The 15,919-nt window shown below is 33.2% G+C and overlaps 1 protein-coding gene across 1 annotated transcript; it reads right to left on the bottom strand.

The window, feature by feature from the left end:
* Positions 1 to 940: 940 nt before the first annotated feature.
* On the bottom strand, positions 941 to 15,597 carry LOC134717799 (uncharacterized). Its single transcript, XM_063580291.1, has 3 exons — positions 15,457 to 15,597; positions 2,213 to 2,441; positions 941 to 1,869 (listed from the first exon to the last, which is right to left on the bottom strand). The coding sequence occupies exons 1-3, from the start codon at positions 15,595 to 15,597 to the stop codon at positions 1,040 to 1,042; spliced, it is 1,200 nt and encodes a 399-aa protein (XP_063436361.1). The 3' UTR covers positions 941 to 1,039.
* Between the last annotated feature and the right edge of the window lie 322 nt (positions 15,598 to 15,919).

The raw sequence follows: 15,919 nt of genomic DNA, 5'->3' as shown, positions 1-15,919 counted from the left end.
ATTACTGCAATTTTGTCCTGCTATACTCGTACTAATATTACAGCCACCAGTATACATTTATTGTAACAATTAAATAACTAAACGAGTATGAAGTTCATTAACAGATTTAACACTGTTTTCACAATCATTAACAAACTAAATAAATTTAACAAAGAAACACAATGACACGACGATATAACATTTTTTTAAATAGATTTACACATATATTTCATGACACATAATTATTTTTAACCCTGCAACGCAGCAACTTGCACATGAAGTTAGAACACAAGAATATCTATCCGGTACACGATGTGTATTTATATACTAGTAACTAAAAATACTAAAGCAAGCAATAACTTTGTCAAGCTAACATTTTTTTTCACTATGCCACTCTTTATCTTCGCTCCTTTACAAGGACTATTTTACCTGGTCGACACTCATTCTCTTTTGTTCTCTATTCGATTTTTTTTCTCTACACTATCTTCTCCTTGTTAACATGACTATAACCCCTTCCGCGGCTCATTCTCTGTTCGTTCTCTATTTGGTTATTCAACGACCTCACTTTATTTATTCAAACAAACATGCGATTTTGTATAAAGTAGGACTTTTTTTTACCAATAAATACATCATAAAATTGAGAATGGAAAATGGAAAATTATACTTAGATGAGGTTGAGATCATATTACAAGTAGACAAAGCTTCAAATTGTCAATAAGGTCCAGGCAAAGTCATTTGAACTAGAAAACCCGAGATCTGTCGACCAACTCCTCCTTGCATAGTGTAGGGTCCTTGCTGATGTTTCTCGGCAGCGTGAGTTACTTCAGTTGGTGTAACGTTTTCTTCTTGGTTCCTTCCTGTTGGTTTTTGATGACAGATATCTGTCTTAAAGTCATATTCTTTCTTTTCGTACACGTTACGAGCGGTCAATCTACCAGTGCTATTTGGACACCGAGTCGTGAAGGACAGCATACCATTGGCGCCAGTCTTTTGCTTCCTTCCGATATTGGCATTGTTGTCTACGACAGCTAGCTGAGTTCTGGCAACCATGTATGGGTAGTCAAATTCCAGGCGTTTTGGGCAGTATTTTAACATCATAGAATGATATGTCTCTAACGATCCAGTGGCAAAACCGATCTAAGTGACGAATATCTCGCAGAATCAGTTTGTTGGTGATCACCTTCTCCGAGGCTTCGTAGGCGGGACTGTCTTTAAGTAACCATTTCTTTTTAGTTATAGCATCCGCGCTCAATGGGGGGTGTCCACATTTGGTTACTAGCTTTCCTGGAAATGTGTGTCTGTTAGAAATGTGGTATAACAAGCTGGTCCACGTCTCTTCTAGCTTATCTTTAGGGTCTCTGGAGCACCACCAGACATGGTTGCATATAGATGGAATCCATGGTTTCACTTCTGTTGGTAACTTCTTTGGTTTTATGACGAGGATCTTCTTCTTTTCAGACTTGGATAAGTGCCATACATCAAACTGGTGGTTTTTATCGCTGTGGTCTGTTATCATTGCCTTCCGTATCTGCACGTGCCTGTCTGTTACAAGTACATCAACTGCAAGATTTGCATCTTCAATATTACTAAGGGAGCGCTGAAAACCTATCAACTCCATCTCTGTAGACGATGTTGTCTCGTTGACCTGGACTAAACTGAAATCTGGAATGACCCCTGTTAGTGTGTCCATGAAAGTGTAGGTGCAATATTTTGCTGAGTAGCCAGGACTGTCACAACGGCCATCTCCACCAAGGACAAGCTGTTTACCCTGAAGTTGCTGAAGAACAACTTCTCGTTGCAGGCTGTAATAATGGTCTATGGCTGGGATGGCTATATCCTTCTGTATACTATAGTACTGTGTTTGTCCAATAAACTTCAAGAATAGAATGTCTGCAAAGTGGGAAATCCTTGAGAAGGTTTATCCAGACAAGATGATAGCAGTTGCGACCATTAAATTACCAGCAGGTTTACTATTGACTAACGGTTGGGACTCCCAAGATGATTGGTGACCTCTCATACACAGAAATTTGACTTTCATGGCCGTACCTATATAGAAAATCGTTGACTGGTCAGAAGATATAGGCTCCCCACATTCTGTGCATACAACTTTTTGAAAAAAGTGCCTTCAAGCAGCTCTCGAAAGCAATGATCTTTGGCTCTGTGGTGATATGTTGGCAGTCTGGAGAGGTTGACTGATTGGAGTCGTGGGATTCGTCACTTGGAACATACGAACAGTCACTGTCTGTTTTGTCTGGACTGGGTGGTGGTGAAGGTGTGGATGCATCTGATGTGTCCTGGTCTTTCTTTGGTGAGCTTATAAACGCTGTATTCAATGATTGTGCTGGGATTACAGGCATCTGAAGGTAGCTGCTGTTAGTCATAGATGTCCCAATGCCTAAGTCAGTCTGAAGTTGTGAAGGTGTTAAAGTCTGCACACTGATGTCCACCATTAACGGTTTTGACTGGAAAGGAAAGGGTTGAGATAAAATAACAATATGCTTTTACAATGACAGACAGTTTAAATTAATACCACTATTGTAAAATTCAATGATACAAAAACTGGTTTCAATATAAATGATGAAAAAATTAACACAAATCATTGACTTTACTGAATCCTTTTATAAATTATTTTCGTGTATCAAGATTTTTTTAAGTCTCTTAATTTGTCATACCGGTACTTTGAAAAGTAAATCTAATTTTCTATGAGTAACAATCTATAAGTAACGGATTACAGGGGCGGATCCAGTCATTTTAAAAAAGGGGGGAGGTTCCTAACCTAGGACAAAAAGGGGGTCAAATTATATGTCCCCATTCAAATGCATTGATCGTCCAAAAAAGGGGGGTTCCAACCCCCTGAAACCCCCTCTGGATCCGCACCTGGATTGTATCATACAAGAAGGGGGCTGTTCCAGTCATGCCTATGTGATTCTCTATATACCCAAATAACTATTTCTTTCCCACACAAATAGGGGGTGGGTACAGACTCCCATGATCGTCCATGTTTCTGCAGCAGTATCCTCCCATAACAAAATATTGACCTCGTAGAATTTAGCAAAAGTCATAACTTTTACAGTATGTAGGTGGAATCGCACGAAAGTGCATGTACTTGCAAAATATAAAGATGTAAACCATGTCAAGACAACAAGCCTTGCTTTCGGTTGTGTTCTTATCGACTGGGCAAAGTTAATTTAATGTCACAAATTAAAAAACTTTTAAATTACTGGAATATTAAAACCATCTTTTTATCAATAGTTACTGTAGGTTTTTCTCTCGTGTCTGCAATAAGAAAATAGTGTATGCTATTCAATAGTTATGAAAACATTTTACTGGTTAAGTCTAAGTAACAATAATTTTTAAAAGTGGAGTATCCTGGTTATAACATCTTCGATACATGTATAACTATTCTGATCTGTGTTGTTGCTAAAAGTGTCGGATTAGCCAGTTTAATAATAAGGATATATATATATGCTTACCTTTGCATTCAGTCAAAGCTGAGTTCCACTTGTCCTCCTTGGCCACATTTTATAATGGTACTGGAATCTGAAAGAGTTGATACATTATTAGGAGTGTACTAAAATAAAAAAGTTTTCTACAAATTATCCATTTGTTCTACTCTTCAGTGCTTTTCTATGTTTCGCTGAAGAAATATGGTAAAACAAATTATTTTGCTTGCCAATCCTGAGGATTAGAAAATGTGTCATCAGTAAACCATCAACAGTTTCCATCTTCAGTAAAAATCTTCTTGGGACCAATGCCCTATTTCGGCATGTACATTATAGTCTTTAGGAGAACCATGCTACATGTATAAGGTACATCTGTTCGAAGTTTCAGGCTTATATGACTCATAATTTACAACAGATTACTTTGATCATTTTATAAATAGATGTGAGAAGATGGACGGACAGGAGGACACATTGACCATAACAAATAGTACCCCTGTAATATTGTAAGCTTGTCATTATTATCAATTGCCTTTATCCGCCTTTTTTAAGTTCATGTTAGATATATAGTTAAACAAATCTATATCCTTCAATACTGAGAAAAAATAACATAGATTGTCCAAAACATACTTTTGATTGTATATAATCACTTCAAACTTTTATTGTTAACTACTTCTTATATATCAATTCTCAGTGATTAAATTGTGTACTTATTTCAAATGTGTCAATTAAGTCAATACTCGTTCTTTTACATATTTTTTTATAACATCAAACAATGAGGAAAAAAATCATAACTGTTAAACTTTTCACGTGGTTCAGTACTCTTTTTCTTGTCTGCAGATTACTGTCCTCTCTGGTGTCTTGATTACAAGCAAACACTGTTGGCACAGCGTCTGACCTTAGTCTAGGGCGTCTATTGGTAAAGCCAAGAAGCCTGCCCTCAAATATAATGATTTATTGTAAATTCCAATTTTTGGCTCCTAACTTTGTTCTATACCGCATTTATTTTAGCACATAATGCTCCAACATTTGTGGAGTAAAACAGGTGGCAAATTTCTCTGTGAGACACAGTAAGTTAAAGGTGCGAACAATTGTTCAATAGAAACCAATTTTTGTAATTGACACAGCAAATTAATCGACCTAATTTCCTTTCTGTTCATTTTTAAGAGTAACGAAAGTTTCATACGAATAAAATTTAAACAAACTCAAATTGGAATATACTTTTATAGCTAAAATATACTTCTAACATTTAAAAAAAAAAATGTTATGCATACACTTCAAAAATCAGAAATGTGTAAAATAAGATGACCTCAGAATAAAAATGTTAGATGTGCATTGAAACTTAGATTATACGACTTAATTTTGTCATTCTTTTTTAAAGGGAGACGGATTTATTATAACTTCTTTTCTTTTCTTAATCCCTGTATTTATATTGTATAATCATATTTCAGGCACGTTTTGGACAATATAATATTGTTAAAACTAAGAAGGCGAGAAATTTAAAATGAATGTTCACGCAGAAAAGCAACACCCGCACCTGCTTTTATTGAATTGAATGTTCTTCGTAGAACCCTTCCTCCCCCCCCCCTTCTAAAAAAAAATATAAAACAAATCTGTCGTTTACTAACTGCGTGTATTTATGTTGGTTTTTTTTTTTTGGGGGGGGGCATGGTCATTCAAAGGAAATCTAAAAACATTTTTATGTCATAAGGACCACTGGATGGTCTGAATACCTAGTAATTGTTTTCAATACATTGTTGCTCTCTGTCAGTTATAGAATCTAGAAGTACGCAATAATGGACATCACACATTACGGATTTACACTAGTAATGTTTGGGACCATGTATATCTTGCTGTTCGATATGAGCCAAGCTCCGTGTTGAAAGCCATACCTTGCTCATAATGATTTCCATTAATAAATTGTTACTTGGAGGGAAAGTTTTCTCCTTGACACTCATACCACATCTTCGTATATTTATTAGTTGTCCTAGATATGCCACTTTTTTAATTTATATATTTTTATTTTTTTACTTTTCAACTTGAGCTAGGTTTCATGATAATTTGACCATTTTTAATGCAAAAGGTATACTATATATATGTGACATTTTATCCATAACAAATAGTACCCCTGTAATATTGTAAGCTTGTCATTATTATCAATTGCCTTTATCCGCCTTTTTTAAGTTCATGTTAGATATATAGTTAAACAAATCTATATCCTTCAATACTGAGAAAAAATAACATAGATTGTCCAAAACATACTTTTGATTGTATATAATCACTTCAAACTTTTATTGTTAACTACTTCTTATATATCAATTCTCAGTGATTAAATTGTGTACTTATTTCAAATGTGTCAATTAAGTCAATACTCGTTCTTTTACATATTTTTTTATAACATCAAACAATGAGGAAAAAAATCATAACTGTTAAACTTTTCACGTGGTTCAGTACTCTTTTTCTTGTCTGCAGATTACTGTCCTCTCTGGTGTCTTGATTACAAGCAAGGAGTGTAATTGATATCAATAAAATTTAAACAAACTCAAATTGGAATATACTTTTATAGCTAAAATATACTTCTAACATTTAAAAAAAAAAATGTTATGCATACACTTCAAAAATCAGAAATGTGTAAAATAAGATGACCTCAGAATAAAAATGTTAGATGTGCATTGAAACTTAGATTATACGACTTAATTTTGTCATTCTTTTTTAAAGGGAGACGGATTTATTATAACTTCTTTTCTTTTCTTAATCCCTGTATTTATATTGTATAATCATATTTCAGGCACGTTTTGGACAATATAATATTGTTAAAACTAAGAAGGCGAGAAATTTAAAATGAATGTTCACGCAGAAAAGCAACACCCGCACCTGCTTTTATTGAATTGAATGTTCTTCGTAGAACCCTTCCTCCCCCCCCCCTTCTAAAAAAAAATATAAAACAAATCTGTCGTTTACTAACTGCGTGTATTTATGTTGGTTTTTTTTTTTTGGGGGGGGGCATGGTCATTCAAAGGAAATCTAAAAACATTTTTATGTCATAAGGACCACTGGATGGTCTGAATACCTAGTAATTGTTTTCAATACATTGTTGCTCTCTGTCAGTTATAGAATCTAGAAGTACGCAATAATGGACATCACACATTACGGATTTACACTAGTAATGTTTGGGACCATGTATATCTTGCTGTTCGATATGAGCCAAGCTCCGTGTTGAAAGCCATACCTTGCTCATAATGATTTCCATTAATAAATTGTTACTTGGAGGGAAAGTTTTCTCCTTGACACTCATACCACATCTTCGTATATTTATTAGTTGTCCTAGATATGCCACTTTTTTAATTTATATATTTTTATTTTTTTACTTTTCAACTTGAGCTAGGTTTCATGATAATTTGACCATTTTTAATGCAAAAGGTATACTATATATATGTGACATTTTATCCGTGACTTTTTCAGCATTTATTACTTGCAAGGCAAAATTTGTCTTTATGCATCAAGGCTTTAATATTTTCCACTGAACAAAATAAAAGGATTACATACATTAATTTCTTGTACAATTATAAAAAGTGCATTGCGTAATCAAAAGCTGTGTGCACATGTAATGATAATGCACTCACACGTATAAATGCACCGATTGCAACAAACTATCGAAGTAGCTTAGGGGTTCATAGAAATATATTTATTTATCATTATAAAGATAGGGAAATATACATATAGTCTACAATTAATTAATATTAACGTGACGATAAGCAGATAAGTGCTGCATTACTTTATATCTGCATTTTTTGCAAACGCCAAAAAAGCGCCGTATTTGCGTCAAAAAATGAATCCGCAATTAAGACATATTTCTTATCCAAAAATTTTCAAATTAAAAATTAAAAAAATATTAATTATAAAAAAAAAACAGGTGGACTTCAAACAATGTTTATTATTTTTTTCAGGCACAGATATATACTGACCACCTGATGTATATAACAACTGGTAGTTTAAGTTTTATACAATGAATGTTACCTGTGCACACCTGGTACTCAATAAAGAGGCAATGCAGGGACATGCAATTCATAACTGTGTATTACAAATTTTTAGTCGACAGTATGTTACTGGAATACCTAACTGAATCTGTCGTTCTGACACGACCTCCATCAAAATTTTTAAGTAAGTCTGACATGCCAATATCAAGTCGCGGGGAAGCCGACAAATGTATAAAAAAATGTAGCAAATAGAGAAAAAAAATCAATTTTACAACATACTAGGGTCACACGTTTAACTGTTAAACGCAACATTATAGGTGTCCATTTTAAATCGATCCCGTATCAATTTATATTATGTAAATCTTACTTGATTTTTTTGATAAAACACCATATAAAAGAAAAACAATGAGATGTCCAATATTCCGAAATTTACACATCAATAACCTAGGAATATTATACTATATCAACATATTAATGTATGTCCCAGTTACAATATTTTTCGTGTCAATATCACTGACAATAAAACAATATCGTATAAATTTAACAATTATTGTATCTTTTCATACATAACTATTATTTATATATACCGTATAACTGACATATAATCTGATATACCAATACACTATATATATAATAAAAAAAAAAGGTATAAATCTTGTAACTTTATTAATTTAAAACATTATCTATACTAAATACGAGACTTTTCTTTATATACACCAATGCACTTTGTATAAAACAGACAAGCTAATGATTCTTTTACGAGTCAGTGGCTGTTACAAAATACCGAAAATGCATTACTTGTGATTGAATCTTAATTTCCTTACCAACTTTTTTTTTCAATCAACGTGATCTCATCATATAAAGATTTGATGACATTATAGCTATCTATAACTGCAAGGTTATTCTGTTACTAAAATAGTATAATTACCATCAAATCTGCCTCGAAACAACTTTTCTCGAAATGGTCTTCACACACTAACTTGTGCTTGCTAAATATGAAACTATTTGATGTAAGGTTAAGGTTGCACAACCATGCTTGATACAACTCTTTCTTTTTTGTGGGGTCTGGAAAACGATGAAGACCTTTGCCGTAACCTTGTTGGACAGAACAACCGTACACTTGACAAGACATTTTAAAACTGAAGAACAATTGTACGGCAATCTCCGATTGATGACGGGAGATTTTAACGAACGGTCCGTTGAATCCCCGATTCGTTTGAAACTTTGCGGTTTTAGGAAAAACCGTGATATCACATGACTTTTCACATTGGGGACGCCGGCAAGATTGCGTCATGTCAAAAACTGATAGTAAATTTCAGAAATCAATTTTGAACTCTTTAAATGGAGAATAAAACTTTAATATTTATGATAATGGGATTTTGTATGCTTAAAGAACAACATATCATTTTTTCATTTTTTTGCGAAGTTTCCCTTTAAGCTAAATTTTTGAATATAATATTTTTGTATTAGATTCAGAAAGGTATCGGACAAATATTTTTAAAACTATTTTTCATTCTCGTATCAGATATCTTTTATCATGTAACCTTCTTGTTTCCTCGTCAACCTTTTTTCTTTAATCTAGGTGTTTACCACAAATATTGAACCAATAATTTGACCAGGGATTGTCATCGTTAACATCTATTCTGAGAAGGACTTTCTTGTTGGAATGACACAACAAAGCTGAAAACACCCAAACTTCTACTGACAATCAGGCATGAATTGAGGACAATTTTACTGCTGAAGAAATTCAAGACTATTTTGTGAGTACACTTTATTTTCAAGAAATTGACAACTTTATCCTAGCTATTGAAAGATATACTTTACAAAAATGCCTCTGTTTCTACACTGGGTATTCATACCATATGTTGTTGATATTTTCTGATAGAGACAACAAGGACTTTGCAAGTACTTTATATTGTGTTGTCCGTGACCTTTCATCATTTTATTAAACAAGTACTCCAAAATCGACAATATTAATGCAAAGTGAAACAGTTCACACTTTAAAAACTTTTAAAGGTTTGATTGTTCAAAGCCTCACTGAGCAAGATTTATGTGTTATTGGCGGTTGTCCCGCAGTTTTAACTTACAATTCCATGTGTACGCAACTTTGAAATAAAAAAGTGTTTTCAATGTATATAAATATATTTGGGACTACAAGTATATAATCACCTCTGGTTCTAAGATAAAATCTTGAATATCATCTTTAAGTATGCGAAAAGATTAAGATAACGATTGAATGTAGACAAAAAAGTTACCAGACAATGATTAATAACTATTCAGGTGTTGTTGTTTTTTTTTTGTCGTACTAATACGATTGCTCATTTCGTCGTAAACCTGATATAAATGATTTTTTTTAGATAATCTTTAATCAATAGTTATTGATAGACAAATAGTTGAAATAAAGTATTGGAATTGTTTTATATTGTTTTTGAAAATTGGTCCGATATTTATTTTTAACATTTGATGATACTGTATTTATGACTTTATTATTTGATCAGATGTGAATCACTGAAATCATAGTCTAAGAATTCGGTTTGTGATTGGTGACTTGTGTAGTACTCTGTAGTATCTAGTAGATATGGAGAACCAATAACTCTGTAGATTAAGTAGTTCTGTATGTGAGTGCATGGATAAGTTAGCCTTTATTACAAAAAACATAGTTCGAAGCTAAGTCTCTTTGCATGGACAAGTAGTGGTGACATCAGTAGTCTTTTCTAGTGTGTGGGCTGTTGTTTACTTGACTCTTTCGCTAGTGCGACCATCTTGTGATCAGGGTTATTTTCATGACGACCCCAAGTACTGAGTTGTATGTTAGTACAACTATTGGCAACATAGTTAGATTTCTTTTTATCTCTACACCATTCACAGTAGCCTTGGTCACCCTTTGGTAGTGTGAGTTTGCGTAACCATTTAAATACTGGCTCCCAGATAGACTGTCATTTCTTCTTTTTCTTTGGCGTTGGTGTAATGACTCAAGTTGTTGTTTCTGAAGATCTTTCTATGTTAATCAATTCTTGGTGTAATTGGTCAGTGAATTTAGGTCTTCAACTTGGTACTGATGATTCGATGCTATCAGGTTTTCTTACAAAGAAGGACTTTAACTTTTTATTTGTACGCTTCGAATATAAAGAATATTTCATTGAAAAAAATATAACAATATAACAATATACATTAAAATTGTAATAAATAAGTATTATACTTTACTAAGTTAAATTATTTTTATCTAAGTATAAATCTATATTTCTGTGAAATGAAGTGTTAATAGTATCAATTAAACCACCTGAATTGAACTAATTGATAAACTGAATAAACATATGCATATATTGATGGGAATACTTCCTATGGTATATTTAATAACAGTTTAATTCCTTTAGAACAAAAGTTTTATTTTTTTTTTCTGTTCTAAAGCAGTCATATGTTTTTGACCATCGACTTGAATTATACTTTCATATCATTATATAGTATCTTAATCAATCTAATTAATTTTGCTGGAAGGTTTATTTTCTAAAAACTTTGAAGGGAATTCTTGTTGAATCTTATCAAATGTTTTTGGTCAATAAAAGCCATCAGAAGTATATAGCTCAGAATAGTAATCTAAAATTATTTGTATTGTTGAATTATATCGTCAGTGGGTTTATTGCTTTTATTGAATAGTAATTTCATTTTCTCCTTTGTGCCCGTTTTTGTCCTTTTTATTCCGCTATTTAAAATATTACAAAATGATCGATATCTTCTTTATATAAACACTCATTTGATCTGTTTAATATTCCCATTTTCGCTTCCATTTCAATTGCTTTTATTTCGTCCTTAATTGTTTTCATTAGGATATCTCAACTTTTAGAGGCTGAGGGTCATATTTCAGTTCATCTACTTTCCATTGTTTGATAATATCAAATAATAATAACATGGCAAAGTTTTCATTTTCAAGTAAACTATTATTCATTTTCCATAAACCACGACCCCATTTTTGTCGCTTATATTGCATGTTAATCTGAACATTTTATGATCTGACGTATTATACGTATTATGTTTAATATCTGTAATTTATCAATTAAATTTACTATCTGCGTAGAACCTGTCATTTCTAGTAGTAAAATTGTAGTGCGAAAAACCTGCCTTGTCTTTATGTTTTTCTCTAAAAACATCATGAATTTTTTGAGCATCTTTAACTTTTGAATTTATCTAGTATATATTTGTTAAGTCTGCAATTCATGTGATTCGGTCATCTTTGACAGCATCTTGATATGATTATTCGATGACGGCATACGGGCTACAATCTTACTACCTGACTTTGCACGTTTCTCGCCTTTTCTAGCTTTAAATGTCTGTGTGCGATTGTTTTATCCTTTTAATACCTTGTGTTTTATCTAGACCCTCTGAAAGAAAATCTGATTAGAAGATATCCCAGAAATTTGCACCTTTTTTCAACTAATGCAAAACCAAGAGTTAATCTATTTCCAAATTTTGTAAAGGAATTTGGAATATTAGGATTTTGATGATCCACTGAATCGGAGATTTATCATCCTATATATTTTCATCTTTGTCTTTTTTCTCTAGCACCAGACTTGGGGTAGTTATATTATAATCGTTAATCTGCTGTACATGCTGTAATGGATTACAATTTTTCAAGTATTCATTAACCAGTCAAAAGCTAATTACATGTAATTTAATTTAATCAATTACTTTTCAAAATAACCTGTCATAAAAATTCATAATATCTAATAAAATTAGTAGATTTAGCTAAACAAACTCATCATAGATACCAGGACTAAATTTTATATATACGCCATACGCGCGTTTCGTCTACAAAGTACTCATCAGTAACGCTCGAATCAAAAAAAAATATTAAAAAGGCCAAATAAAGTACGAAGTTGAAGAGAATTGAGGTCCACAATTCTTAAAACCTTTGTCAAGTACAGCTTAGATAATATTTGCCTGAAGTAGAAAAGCCTTAGTATTTCAAAAACTAAAAAAAATGTAAATAGGTAATTTATAAATATAACCATATCAATGATAATTCATGTCAGCACAAAAACAGTGCTGCCTACTGGGCCGGTGATACCCGCTGGGAAATATATCTCCATCAGCAGTGGCATCGACCCAGTGGTCCAGTGGTTGTAAATAAACTCATCATAGATAACAGGACTAAATTTTATATAAACGCCAGACGCGCGTTTCGTCTACAAAAGACTTATCAGTGACGCTCGAATCCAAAACAGTTAAAAAGGCCAAATACAAAGTACTTATATTTGAATAAAGTAACATTATTTGGGAGTGGAAAATTGTTTTAATGTTAATTAGGCTTAAATTAAATATTGTTAACTATCCCTCTCTGTGATTGAAGTAAGATAACTCTGGTCAATTTCCTAGCATTCAATCATTATGGTAAGATGATATATTTCTGTTTTTATTTATAGTCTTTTTTCAGAAAGGTTCTCCTTGTTTGGTGTAGGTTCCAATTAAAAATTTTCATTATAACATTGGGCATCAGTTAGAAGCTACTGGAATAAAATGGTGGCCATGGTGTACTGTTTTGTGTTTGTGTCTTTGTGTTAGGCGTTATTACACTTCTTTCATGTATTTGTCTTTAGGGATAGAGTGTCGCGAATAGCGAAAATTTTATTATTGAAATTTATGGACTTTTTATATAAATGACACATCAATCGAATTAATTAATTGCGCATTTGTGCTCCACCTTCTAAAATTATCAATATAACCACAAGTTGTTAATCTATAGGATACTGACGACTAATGAAAGCTAACCTACAGTAAAGAATATTTGTTTGACATTTTTTAACACTTATTCAGAAAAGTACTACATGACTTTCAAAGTTCATAATTCACGTGTTTACACACTGATATATTATGGTTGTTAAACATAACAAACCTGTAACCTTATAAATAGTTATCAAAGGTACCAGGATTATAATTTAGTACGCCAATCACGCGTCTCGTCTACACAAGACTCATCAGTGACGCTCATATCAAAATATTAATAAAGCCAAACAAGTACAAAGTTGAAGAGCATTGAGGATCCGAAATTCCTAAAATTTGTGCCAAATACGGCTAAGGTAATCTATAACTGGGATAAGAAAATCCTTAGTTTTTCGAAATATTCAAAGTTTTGTAAACAGGAAATTTATATAAATGACCACATTATTGATATTGATGGCAACACCGAAGTGTTGACTACTGGGCTGGTGATACCCTCTGGGACGAAACGTCCACCAGCAGTGGCAACGACCCAGAGGTGTAAATAGTTATCAAAATTATAAGACACTATATACCTCGTGTGCTTGCATTAACTTGTCCAAATAGATATTTATTCTAAATCCTGAACATTTTGACCTTTTATTTACATTTAAAAAAATTTGGTATCACAAATTCCGGTTAAGATTTGACTTAATACTAATATCCTGATATCGTCAGGTAAATTTGCTATATCTTATAACTGTTATTATATTAATACTTTTCTTCAACCTTATAAGGAACAAAAGATTAGAAGTTAGCAATATCCTTTAACTCTACTTTCCGCTATATAGATGACGTTCTTTCACTAAACAATTCAAAATTTGGTGACTTTGTGGAACGCATCTATCCCATCGAATTGGAGATAAAGGATACTACAGATACAGTTAAGTCGGCTTTATATCTTGACTTACATCTAGAAATTGACAATGAGGGTCGGTTGAAGACAAAACTTTACGACAAAAGAGATGATTTCAGCTTTCCAATTGTGAACTTTCCATTTCTTAGTAGCAACATTCCAGCAGCACCTGCATACGGGGTATATATCTCCCAATTGATACGATATTCCCGTGCTTGCATTTCCTATCATGACTTTATGGATAGAGGGTTACTGCTCATAAGGAAGCTATTAAACCAAGAGTTCCAAATGGTGAAGTTGAAATCATCCCATAATAAATTTTACGGACGCCATCACGAGTTGGTTGACCGTTATGGAATAACCGTTTCACAAATGATATCGGATATGTTCCTTACGTCGTAACTACAATCCCCTTCCCTTTCATGAATTTGACCTACCGAATTAGACTATTTACCGGATTTGTAATCACATAAGCAACACGACGGGTGCCGCATGTGGAGCAGGATCTGCTAACCCTTCCGGAGCACCTGAGATCATCCCTAGTTTTTGTTGGGGTTCGTGTTGTTTATTCTTTATTTTTTATGTTGTGTCATGTGTACTGTTGTTTTTCTGTTTGTCTCTTTCATTTTTAGCCATGGCGTTGTCAGTGAGTTTTGGATTTATGAGTTTGACTGTCCCTTTGGTATCTTTCGTTCCTCTTTTATTATCTATTGTTTATATTATGATTATAGTCAGCTTTGAATGGTGCATTCCCTCTATTCCTACTTTTTAAAAATCTGGTAAAAAAGGTAAAATTTCATGTGGGAATAGGAGGACAACTTGTGCAAACAAAGGATTATACTGTAAAAATATTTTGAAATCAACTGTTGATTGTCCAGTGTTTTTTAGAACAGGTAATAAGTTATTTTTGCATCTGTATGAATTCTGTTTTTTTAAACAAAAAAAATATGAAAGAAATTAAAACAAATATAAGTAAATTTTTAATAACACAAATAATACAACAGCATTAAATCAAATCACACATTGTAGCAAAAACATTAGACATTCACTGTTTACAAGTCTATTAAAGTTGATCGATCTATTCCACACACGCTCTTTGCACGTTAAGAACCCTTGCAACAACTCTTTGAGGGGTCCGTAGGTGGCATGTTGCAAGGCAAAATTTCTGTCCCTATCCAATATACCCTCATTTTTTAGTGGCAGTTCAAATTTCCCCGACCATCATCCCAGATGGCCTCTATTGTTTCAACCTACCTAACATATTTTTTGTGAACTTGTTCTCGTCCTGAATATGCATGAAATATTTGCCACTGGACGTAAAGCAACCAACAATCAATCAATCAATCTATTCCACGTGAAGAAGGTGGGAGGATATATCATCGAACTCTACTGTTGTGACTTCCTGGTTGCGATGTCTAATCGTAAGTTCGTCTTATCTGTTGTTGATTTCTACATACTTCTTTTTGGGGGCCACTCTCTTCCCACCCGCTGCATTCTGGATCAAGGTCAGGGCGTTGAAGGCTTCCTCATGTTTCAGAAGTTTAATTTGTTTGGACGTAGATGCGTGACATGTTTCCTCAGCTTGCTGTGCCATCCCTCTAGATGATTTGTTGTCTTTGGTCCTTGTGTAAAGTAGTGGCGTCAGAAGGTGACTGTTCTGTTCGATCAAGTATGTTGTTACATAGTCTGCAAAGGCTGTGTAGTTGATGTTGGTATCAATCTGATCTATTTCGTGAGGGCATTAAACCACACATATTCCAACTCAGCAAAGGGTATAACTGGAAGTTCAGCAGCCCGACGTAGTGGTAGATGAATATTTTCGTTATCTGGTTTATTTTGGAATATTGATTTGCAAATTTACTTTATCAATGATTTTAAATAATGATCTATCTCTTTGTTTCTCAATCTTTTTGTTA

Source organism: Mytilus trossulus, chromosome 5, assembly GCF_036588685.1.
Source record: "Mytilus trossulus isolate FHL-02 chromosome 5, PNRI_Mtr1.1.1.hap1, whole genome shotgun sequence".
NCBI classification, from domain to species: Eukaryota; Metazoa; Mollusca; class Bivalvia; order Mytilida; family Mytilidae; genus Mytilus; species Mytilus trossulus.
The sequence above is the reverse complement of the archived record's forward strand: the minus strand, read 5'-3'. Positions and strand labels throughout refer to the sequence as shown.

Bases quoted from the DNA above. Each gene is read 5' to 3' on its own strand.
- LOC134717799 (XM_063580291.1), bottom strand. From the start codon at position 15,597: ATGGCACAGCAAGCTGAGGAAACATGTCACGCATCTACGTCCAAACAA. The intron at 2,442-15,456 runs GTAGAAATCAAC...TTTCCTTTCCAG, and splicing joins TGGCCCCCAAAAAGAAGTAT to TCAAAACCGTTAATGGTGGA. The intron at 1,870-2,212 runs GTTCGTATGTTC...CCCACTTTGCAG, and splicing joins AGACAAAACAGACAGTGACT to ACATTCTATTCTTGAAGTTT.